This window comes from Papaver somniferum, chromosome 9, assembly GCF_003573695.1.
Source record: "Papaver somniferum cultivar HN1 chromosome 9, ASM357369v1, whole genome shotgun sequence".
Taxonomy (NCBI): domain Eukaryota; kingdom Viridiplantae; phylum Streptophyta; class Magnoliopsida; order Ranunculales; family Papaveraceae; genus Papaver; species Papaver somniferum.
In genome coordinates, this window is record NC_039366.1 from 91,622,085 (window position 1) to 91,633,214 (window position 11,130).

At 36.6% G+C, this 11,130-nt stretch overlaps 2 protein-coding genes across 2 annotated transcripts; one reads left to right on the forward strand and one right to left on the reverse strand.

The window, feature by feature from the left end:
- Positions 1-1,139: 1,139 nt before the first annotated feature.
- LOC113308863 lies at positions 1,140-3,057 on the forward strand. The gene is made up of 2 exons (XM_026557308.1): positions 1,140-1,284; positions 1,380-3,057. The coding sequence occupies exons 1-2, from the start codon at positions 1,173-1,175 to the stop codon at positions 2,921-2,923; spliced, it is 1,656 nt and encodes a 551-aa protein (XP_026413093.1). The 5' UTR covers positions 1,140-1,172; the 3' UTR covers positions 2,924-3,057.
- A 122-nt stretch (positions 3,058-3,179) lies between these two features.
- On the reverse strand, positions 3,180-8,096 carry LOC113308864 (protochlorophyllide-dependent translocon component 52, chloroplastic-like). Its single transcript, XM_026557309.1, has 7 exons — positions 7,241-8,096; positions 6,596-6,783; positions 6,393-6,478; positions 6,096-6,274; positions 5,352-5,549; positions 4,888-5,075; positions 3,180-4,097 (listed from the first exon to the last, which is right to left on the reverse strand). Exons 1-7 carry the CDS (start codon positions 7,778-7,780, stop codon positions 3,839-3,841), a joined length of 1,638 nt encoding a protein of 545 aa, XP_026413094.1. The 5' UTR covers positions 7,781-8,096; the 3' UTR covers positions 3,180-3,838.
- Between the last annotated feature and the right edge of the window lie 3,034 nt (positions 8,097-11,130).

Consider the following 11,130-nt stretch of genomic DNA (forward strand, 5'->3'; position numbering starts at 1 on the left):
GTTAGTATTAGGGTCTTGTGTGATTAGTATCAGGATCCTATCATCTGGTATCAGAGCCAACCACCATGACCCATGCCCGTTCCACGGAAGGGGTGACCTATAGGCTAGATTAAAGTGTTGGGGCACCTATGTATGGGCGTAGTTGTCATCCGCATTGAATACTGATAGGGGAGTGAAGCCGCCATAAGAGAAAGGGTTACCTTAGGGTCAGTGTCGATAGAGTGGGCCAACGAGGACGTTCGGTCTGGAAGCGTGGTGGGATGTTGAGATGCTAGTCCCACATTGGTTAGATGAGGCTTAATTGGTAGTTTATAAGTCAATGGTTTCCCTCTTCTAATCAACTGGTTTTCGAGTTGAGTTCTACTCATGGGCTTATGACGAGTTTAGAGTCGGTATCCCAACGGTGTCATTAATCATTTGGCGGTTTCATGCGTCCTACATGAGCTACCCTTTATCCTCATCATCTTATTCCAATCCTATTCTGTCCATAAAAACCGTGCATAAATCCTTCCAAGTTGTTCTATCAGGCGTCTGATCAATCAAGACTCCAATTAAAAAATTTGCCACTGCAGACAGCTTGATTGCGATTTGACCTACAGAAAACTCAACTGAGTCGAAACTGATTTAAGTCACAACAAGACAAATAATGACTCTTTGGCTGTTTAAATGTGTCAGGCATGATATGTCTTTTATTGATTGTAGGCATGTATCACCTACATGACTGAGTAAGGAGATGCATGCCTGACACATTAAAGTTTGTACTGAAAACTCGACTGAGTCATATCAGTATGGATAAAACGTAAACCCGTCATGTAATTAGTATATGGAAAATGATCCATGGAGGAAGAGATACGTCGTCTTCTTTTTCTGTTATCAGTAGTAAGTTACAAGGAAATCAAGATAAGAAGCTAATCTTTTCTTGACTTGGTAACCAAACTTAGTTTTCAAGAGTATATATTTGTTGTGGTTGGTTTACTACTAGTAGCAAGCTAACCATTGATTCACAACTAATACGAGTATGACAAACATTCCTTGCACGAAATGTCTTAATGACCATCTCCTTTACCTTTACTCTCCATAAAAGAATATACTTATAATACCCTTGCTGTTATTCTATCCTTAAAATATTGTCTCATTTCTAACTCAGATTTTCTCTGTAGCTCTGGAAAACCATGGGCAACTGTCTCTCTTTTCCTTCAACAAATCTCTCCAAGAAAGTAGAACAGGTTTTGCCAATTCAAACAGTTTTCAAACTTCCTTCTCCACTGCCAATTTGGCCAGCAGGTATGTCTCATGCATAAACTTTTAGTTCTACTTATTCTTTTGTTCTTGTTGCATTTATTTATGTTTCACTTTCTCATTTCATTTTTGGATTACAGGCGAAGGATTTGCAAATGGAAGTATAAACTTAGGAGGATTAGAAGTATGTCAGGTCTCAACTTTTACAAAGATTTGGGCTACTCATGAAGGTGGAATAGATAATCTTGGTGTGACATTTTTCGAACCTTCGCAGATATCAGATGGGTTTCTCATGCTTGGTTGTTATAGCCAACCCAGCAACAAGTCTCCATTTGGTTGGGTTCTGGCAGGGAAAGATGTTGCAGGTGACATACTTAGGACGCCCGTTGATTACATACTTGTTTGGAGTAGCGAGTCTGTGAAGATTAAACAAGATGGAAATGGTTATATTTGGTCTCCAGTTCCACGAGAGGGTTATAAATCTGTTGGTCTTATGGTGACTAACTCACCGGAGAAGCCACCGCTGGACAAAATTCGGGTAGTTCGAGCGGACTTTGCAGAAGAATGCGAGAAGGACACATGGGTATGGGGAGATGATAAGGCAGATCAATCAAGTAAGGTTAATATCTATACATTGAGACCCAAAACAAGAGGAACCCAGGCTCATGGTGTTTGTGTGGGTACATTTCAAGTTGATGGTGCAGCTTCAGCCTTATCTTGTTTGAAAAACAAACAGTTCGGTTTATCTCATATGCCTAATTTGGAGCAAATTAAGAGCATAATACAAACTTATTCTCCCTTGATTTACTTGCATCCCGACGAACCATTTCTTCCCTCGTCAGTGTCTTGGTTTTTCAACAATGGGGCTCTATTACATAAACTAGGTGAAGAATCAAATCCTGTTCGGATCGACTCAACCGGTTCGAATCTTCCACAAGGCGGTTCCAATGATGGCATGTATTGGTTGGATCTTCCTATTGATGGAGCTGCCAAAGGAAAAGTTAAGAAAGGAGATTTGCAGTCCTCAAATGCTTATTTTCACGTCAAACCCATGCTAGGTGCAACATTTACTGATATTTCAATCTGGGTCTTTTACCCGTTTAACGGGGCGGCAAGGGCCAAGGTAAAATTCATTAACATTCCACTAGGCAAGATAGGTGAACATGTTGGAGACTGGGAACATATGACATTAAGAGTAAGTAATTTCAACGGGGAGCTGTGGAGGGTCTATTATTCAGAACATAGTGGTGGTACATGGTTGAATGCATCCGAGGTTGAATTTGCAAGTGGTAAAAATAAAGTCACAGCTTACTCTTCGTTGCACGGTCATGCGTTTTATGAGAGACCTGGATTAGTCTTACAAGGGAATAATGATATTGGAATTCGAAATGACACTTCAAAGAGCAAAATTATGATGGATACTGGAGAGAAATTTGAGTTGGTTTCAGCCGAGTATTTGGGTTCAATTGTTGCCGAGCCACCATGGTTGAATTTTAACCGGCCATGGGGTCCGAAGATTAACTATGATACCAGAGAAGAACTGAAGAATGTTGAGAAATTGCTTCCTGGGAATCTTAAAACTCAATTTGAGAAATTTGTTAACAGCCTTCCAAATGAAGTGTTTGGAGAGGAAGGACCACTTGGACCCAAGATGAAGAATAGCTGGAACGGAGATGAAGTCTGATACAGATTACAATTTGTCATTGCTTTTAATCCAAACCAGTATATGGTTTTAGACTTTGTTTTAATATGTATTCCTTGCATAATATAAAACCCATGGTTGGTAGTCGCCTAGATCCAACCAGTCTAACCTTTTCCATGAACTTTCTTCCTGTTGAATTCTTTTGATAGTATATTATGATTTCTCAAGAAAATTACATGTAGCAAGTTATGTTATACCAAGGAGGATCTTCTTTTTACACAGACTACAGAATCCTTTGACAGTTTTTAGTATAATATACAAATCTATGTTTCCACAAATTTATCAGTTTACACTTTACATAGAAATGAAAAATGAATCGAGCAAAAGACAGTTACAGTTAACTGCATACATTTCGTGTATATATATAATCAAGTGAACGCAAAAACTTACATCTGTGTAGACAACACTATTTAAAGAGATCAAACGAAGGTTCAATCTGAAATAGGTATCTCGATTTCCTGTTCGTGTTATCAAGGCAAAATAAGGTCCAGAGGTATGACATGATAGGTTGGAAATAAGACAAGAAGAAAAGGTAAGAGAATAAAGTGAACTAGTGAAACCAATTTGTTGATGGGATATTTACTTTTAACTAGCACACTCTTGAAAAGGGTGATCAGCCCATTGAAATGGCTAGAAACTGGAATAGGGTGGATTGCTCTGTGCAAGAAACTTTGGGGCTATAAAGAAGTGGAACTTGTGCCTGAGGAAACACTTGCCTTCACTAAATAAAGATGAAAAAAAGAAGACTAGAGAATATTGTGAATCATGTGGAGTTGTAATTGTTGGCAATCAACTACAAGGACCTTTTCGGAGATCAAAATGCATCCAGCATAAGAATAATTATCACTATAATAGAGTAAGGATAATGGCTACTTACAGATATAAAATGACAAGACATCATCTTAGAGCGTGATTATAGTCGTGGAAATAGAAGTTCTTGTAAATGAAGTGAGAAAGCCATTTTGAAGCAGCAAAACACAACACCGCTAGAGTGACTATACTAATCCGCACAGCCATCGACGCCAGAAAACCTTGCTTTACAGCTGCAACAATTCCAATTGCAACTACTGCCACAATAGGCAAGGCAACTTCCAGAATTCTTAGACCCTTAAGTGCGACACGACAGCTACTGCAGTTTACCACGTGAGACCAGTACCTGGAATACAGTCAACGTGCAAGAAATTCAAACTATTAAAAGTTGGGAATTATCTGGTTCCAACAGTGAATTTAATGGTACGCATGAACATACTTCCCGTTTTTGTATTCAAGGACACGGCCATGCGAGCTAGCCTGAAGGATGAGGAGGGTGATTGGGACACAGAATAAATCTCAGAGCAAGAATAGGGAGCTAAAGCTAAGAGAGGCTCCTCCATGGTGTGATTATCCATAAAAAAAATTACAATTCAAATAAACCATGTCAAAAGTAGTATAATTAATTCGACATCTCTCACATGGTAGGATTTCACTGCCATGTTGGGTCAACAGAATCACAATGAGGCATTCAATCATCTCCGAGCAATATGGATGTTTGACGCCATGTGAAACTTTCCTCCACCATTATTGTCGTCTAACAGATATCAACTAGTATGTGAACACGCAGTTATTAGCATTTCAATAATTTTTGCTAAGGCTATTATTCTCCTTATTCCTTTCTATCCTAATTATATGTACCATTAGCACGAGAGAGTCATCTCATTAAGTATGCAAGAACCTGGCCGTTTTCAAACTTGCAACACAGTAAGAATCCTTTTGGTCTTGCGGAGTGAAATATGTTCAAGGATAAATATGTGTAGTGATTCAATCAACTACCGATCAATTATTTGTGTATAAAAATTTGGCCAACCTATTATCTAGACATCAGAGACCCAAACTACATAAGTATAACACTTGTAAATAAATGACATTTCTGATTTCTCTAGTGCATGAAGTTTAAGCATATCAATTACCTGTCCATTAGCTGCTCTTTGGGAGGAGTTGGGGGAAGAATCCCCTTGAACTTGGTACCCCAATCGATTTGACCACCTGAATATTTTCTTAACCACTTTCTGAAGGCAACAACAAGACCATCTGACTTGGTGGGCACAAAGCACGCCTTTTGCCAATTGGTGTATCCAACATCCATTAGCTTATGCTCCTACAGATAGAAGAAAAGATCATGGCATTTAAACCGACCATATTAAGATTGCAACGAATTTATTGAATCAACATCAATAGACTGCAACCATCAAAAAAGAAATTAGACATAACAAAAATAGCATGCATTTTCAATATCATTCTCGGACTGGCGCTTTCTATTGAAACCGCAGTAACTTCTGTTTTCTGATACAACTTCACATTCTAGGAAGGAAAAAAAATAAAATAAAACACCATGAAATATAGGACGGATTCAAATGTATACTTCAATAGTTACCTCCAAGTGAAGAAGATACAAATCTGAATCAAGAATCAAGTTCTGTCCCACATGAAAGACCCATCTGGGAATAATTTTGTCAAGCCATTGTCCAAAATTTCTCGGAAACGTCCATATAACTCTGCTTCTACCAGGACCAACTGGGATGCACAAAAATATAAGCAGCATTTGCCGTTTTTTAACAGCTTCTGGTGCCGCCTGAACAAGATTTAAAAACAGCTAAATATTTTGTAAATCTTGGACTTTTTAAGCCGCTACTAGATTAAATATGTCAAACAGTTTCGAACATCTCAATACAAGTTTGGACTTCTGTCAAATGCTGAACTCAAAGGTCATATACAAAATCACATTTATTATATAGTTGTCAAAATAAAATTAACCAAAAAATAATCTGCACTACAGCATCCATGAATAATTTCTTAAAGTTACAAGTTCAAAAATGAATGTGAGAGACTTGTTTCAATAAACATGCATCGTACAGAAAACCATGCCCCCCATTGACAATTTTATTCGTGGACATATATTTCTTTTCAAATGAAAAGAACTCAACATATAGAAAAGTGAAATAATTTTTTTTTTCTGGGAACTGTTCAATGTTTATAATTCTTAAGTCGGAAAAATGTTACACATATAGACAATAGTGCAGTATACATATGTGAACTATTCCGAATAAGTAAAGAAAGAAACAAAATGTTATAATGAAATTTAGTTGAGAAACTCAATAGATAAAGATGGTTAGTTTACCTTTTCACTACCAACAGATGATTGAGATCCACTCCCTGATGTCATATTCGGATAAGAATAAAACACGCATGGCGCTATAAATTTGTTATGCCCACGGTCCTGCTTCGCAAGGAAGCCCGTTTTATCTAACCTTTGTACATTAATCTCGATAGGTGTACCACCTTCTCTGTCAAGCTTAGCTGTGAAGAAAATTTGCTCGTTCTAAGTCAGTAGCATTACAAACCGAACACGGAAGCAAAGAAAAAGTAATGCCTAATATTCAGTCACACTTTTTACAAAGTAAGAAGAGAACTTAACAGGATTTGTTGGGTATTCGCATTATTCCATAATGCGCATATGGAACATGAGCAGGGTCCATGAGATTTTCGATCAGAACTTCATATCTGAAATGGAATAGAAATACATGAAGTTAAAGGAGCAAAGCTTTCAAAGAATGAGCAACAAAAGAAGAATGTTACAAATGTAAAAAAACAAAACAAATAATGTCAAGAAAGGAATACCCGTAGGGAATTTCTCTATTCCCCATTAAAGATGAAAACGATGGATCATCCAACTCTGGGATATATGGAGGTTTTTCTTTCGTAGCAATATGTTTGTATTGAGGGTCTGTGTTTGGCCAAAACCAAAGTAGTCCATTTTGCTCCAAACTTGGATACACTCTGGCACATGCTTTCTTGAAAATGTTAACCTGTAGGCCATATTGCACAACTGGATGTTAGTCATGTGTTGTGCAACCAACTTTGGAAGTACCAATAGCTATTAACTTCCGAAATATATAAATGTCAATGGTTATAAAAGCAAATGAATGAGATATTTGCATCCACACTATCTATCTCGTCTAATATAGCCATAGTAACAGTATAATCTAGGGGAATAGCTGGATTCCTAGTCACTATAATTTAACTCATCTAGAGCCATCAAACAATACGAAATCTTCATATGATTTAGCAGAATGAATAAGCACAATGCACCCACCAGCTAATCTATGTCTCATCTTTTCAATCCACTGACGGTTGATCATTAAGAAGTGACATTGTTTCTTAGAGTTTAATGGAAAATTTTAAGAACACTTCTTACCAAAGATACTCAAGACGCAGAACAGTGATTTACTTAGCAATGAATTGAGAAGAATTAAGGATTGTTACCGGTGGGCCATCAATTGGTGCTTGTGGAATGAATTTGCAATCACCAGCACCATCAAAACACCATCCATGATAAACACACTGCAACCTTCCCCACTGATCAATTCTACCTTCTGAAAGAGGAGCTAATCTATGAGGACAACTATCATCAAATACTTGCCATTTATCTTCATTTCTATCCCACCACACAACAATGTCTAAACCCATTACTCTCTTTGCATGTGGGACCCTCTTATCTAAATCACAGAGTGGAATTACTGGATACCAGTGTGAAAACCAGTCGAATTTCTCCTCTTCCCCTTCTTCTTGAAATTCATTCTCAAGTGATGATGGGTTTATTATGGGTTCAGACGAAATTGATGGTGATGATGTTGAAGAAATCTTGAATCTGGATTTGTTTACAGAAATCTTTTGGAAAGAAGAATTCATGAGTGGATTTGCATTGAAGAAGGGAAGAGATGAACAAATGGGGTTATGATTTGAAGATTTGTGGAATCTAGTTTGGATTAGTGCTGAAGAAGAAAGGACTTCAAGAGTTCGCATGGTTGCTGGGTTGCAAGTTCCAAGAAATCTCCTCCTAGTCCTCTCTTCTCTGGGTGTTGCTTCTTTCAAATCTTTTACTTTCAGAAGGTTTGTCTGGATCGAGGTTTCATAATCCACACACGGAAGTTACGACGACCATCATAATTTCATTTTTTTGCATCCTGGATGATTTGTTGCTAGATATGCCACTCATATATTTCGATGTCGACTTAGCTCAGTTAACTGACGCATACATTAATTTGGCCACATTGAGAAAGAATGGGCTAACTGCTGGAACCACATGGAAGGATTATCTTTGCTTGGACCAATTGACAAACGATATTTGATCGTCCATGATCCAACCCTCAAACCTCCCAAAAGAAATTTTTATGGGAGCAAAATAGGGTGAAGTTCAGGAAATCGGGCGACAAATCTGAGTTAACTCAGTTTCCAAAATTCTTAAAATTTTTCATCATCTTTTGATCTTTTTACATGAAATAATCTTTCTTCCTGTTCTTTTATTTGATTTCTATGATTATACTGTTCTAATCTTTCTCTTTTGCTATTCTGAAATTTTGTTTTTTAAAGATTAAATACAAGTTTTCAAAAAATCCATGAGTTGCTAATTTTTTTCTCCTTAATGTGTTTACAAATTAATATCCCAACTGGTGTTTACCATGGTTGCTGGTGTAATTCAGGCGTTTGCAAAAGTTGTTAATATGCTTTTTGAAGCTATTGTGATTCTACATTTTGTCAAATCTGTTCTTCTGGAAAATCTTCTCTATCGAGTTCCAAAAACGATTCAGTGGGTTATGAGTTACCAGGTCCAAAGGAAATTCAAAATTCAAATCAACCGTTACAAACTCTTTCAGTTTTTTCTTCTCGTCATTATCGGTGGTGGTCACAGCTATTCTGTTAACTTTCCTATTTTACTTCGTCCACTCAATGAGAATAATCAGCACATCATATCCTCTCAATTGCAAGATTTCCGGATGAATATCATTCAGAAATCAATCCAAACCCATAATTTTATAAGGTACCCTATGTTTAAAAGACCAAATCAAAGTTGTATTATCAATACTGAAATCTCAACAAATACTTTCAAGGAAAAATTACTTTTAACAATGGCTGTTGAAGGAGAGAAATCAATCACTGATTTAGCTACAAAATTTATGCAAGCTGCTTTGGATTTAGGTGATGTTGATGAAGTTGTCTATCACCATTCTGATGAATCTGAAGAACAAACAGCTGAGGTTGAAGAAATTAGTCTTATTGGTAAAATAATAATTGAAGGTAAAATGGGTATCAAAACAGTTGAGAAGAACATTGGTTTCAACTTGGAATTTCATTCCTGAAGGAGGGGTTAAGGTTTTTGAATTGGATGATAATATCATTGAGTTTCAATGTAAGGACCATGATACCAAGAAGAAGGTTTTTGATTCTCGTTCCCGGAGTATTAACGGTTTTCTTATTAATCTGAGGTTCTAGAATTCTGGAGTGATCTATCAAGAACTTGATTGGAGTAAACAATGCTTCTGGATTCAAATAAAAAAGATACTACCAGAGCACATGAATGTCAAAGCAATAACCAAAATTGGGAGGCTTATGGGTGAAGTTTTATCCATTGTTCCAGAAAATGGAGTTCCTGCTGAGGGTGAACATGTTAAAGCTTGTGTACAAGTTGATATTAATATCCTTTGAGAAGAGGAGTGATGGATAAAACTAATGATGTTGGATTAAATTCTTTTATGAGAAGCATCCACACAAGATTTGTCCAAATTTTTATATCATTAACCACAATAAGGATGCTTGTAAGGCAGCTTCAGATTACTTAAATAAGGCTCATGCTAAGCCTCATTATTTTGGAGAACTAATAATGGGCGCTAGGAAGCAGATTGTGAGTGCTGGTGATGGTGATCATGTTCCTGCAGTAACTCAGAAGAAGATCTTTAAGGGTAAGGTTTTCGTACCACCAAAAGATGGTTATGTGATAGGCTCTACTTCCATGACTAAAGAAGATAATGATGCTGACATTGTGGAGGAAAGACTTGGAAAAAGGCAGAGAAGTGAAAATCCAAATATTCATGTTTTTGAACATGATGTTGTTACTGACAAAAATGTGGAATCCCAGACAACTACCATTATCACATCAAGGGATTTGCAATCTGGAAGCACTGTTGGAGCTAAGGTAACTCTCTTTACTCTCAGTATTTTGGTTGATTTCTGTTATTTCAATTTAAAATGAAGGTTATTTCTTGGAATGTGCAAAGTATAGCTAATAGGTTTACTAAACAACAATTTCAAGTTTTGGTTAGAACTCAAAATCCTGATTTTGTTTTTCTTTGTGAAACTAAGATTGATGAAAGTAGGATGATCTCAATAGCTCAGTATGTTCATTATCTCAATTATACTTGCATTGATAGAGTGGGTATAGCTGGTGGGCTAATTCTCATGTGGAAAGATGATATAGATGTTGAAGTTATAGGATGTGAAAACAATATGATCCATGTTGTTATTCAGCTTGATCCAAGTAAACCCAAACCCTTATCACTTTTATGCATGGATCAACTTATATTGAACCCAAGAAAGCTCAATGGAACTTTTTAGCTGATTTCAGTGAAGATGTCCAACAACCTTGGTTGGTGTTAGGGGATTTAAATTTCCACTTAGATAGAAATAATAATACCTCTGATACATGGGTGCAAACTAAAGTTAATGATGAAGACTTAATAGATATTGGGTATGAAGGTACAGATTACACTTGGACTAGTAACTCTTATGGTACTGGAAGTAGAAAAGCTAGATTGGATATGACTCTTTCCAATAATGACTGGGGTATTAATTTTTCTTCTGCTAAATTACTTCATTTAAACTTCATTGCTTCAGACCACTGTCCTGTTTTGCTTATTACTGATCCCATTCCTAAACATCTTTGGAGGCCATTTAAGTTTTTCAGGACTTGTATTGGTCACAATGGTTTTAAAGAACAACTTGAGCTTTCTTGGAATTTAGACTTTTAAGGTAGTCCTGCTCACCAACTTAAGCAAAAGCAACATAGTGATAGAATAACTTTGTCTCAATGGAATAGGATGGAATTTGGAGATATTCACAAAAATGTTAAGAATCTGCAGGATGAACTGGAAATTGCTCAAAATGAAACCTATTATGTAAGACGACAAGATAAAGTTAAATTTATTACCAATGAGTTAGAAAAATGGTATAAAATTCAATCTGAATTTTATAAAGAAAAGTCTAGAGATAAAACTAGTTTGGATTTGGATAATAATGCCAGGTTTTTCCACACTATGGTTAATAAAAGAATGCATACTAATTCTATCAATGTGCTCTGTGATTCTAATGGTAATTGGTTA

Coding starts and splice junctions, on each gene's coding strand:
- LOC113308864 (XM_026557309.1), bottom strand. CDS start 7,780: ATGCGAACTCTTGAAGTCCTTTCTTCTTCAGCACTAATCCAAACTAGA. Junction 6,479..6,595: donor AATAGAGAAATTCCCTACGG/GTATTCCTTTCT, acceptor ATTCCATTTCAG/ATATGAAGTTCTGATCGAAA. Junction 5,550..6,095: donor CATCTGTTGGTAGTGAAAAG/GTAAACTAACCA, acceptor AATCTTGTTCAG/GCGGCACCAGAAGCTGTTAA.
- LOC113308863 (XM_026557308.1), top strand. CDS start 1,173: ATGGGCAACTGTCTCTCTTTTCCTTCAACAAATCTCTCCAAGAAAGTA. Junction 1,285..1,379: donor ACTGCCAATTTGGCCAGCAG/GTATGTCTCATG, acceptor TTTGGATTACAG/GCGAAGGATTTGCAAATGGA.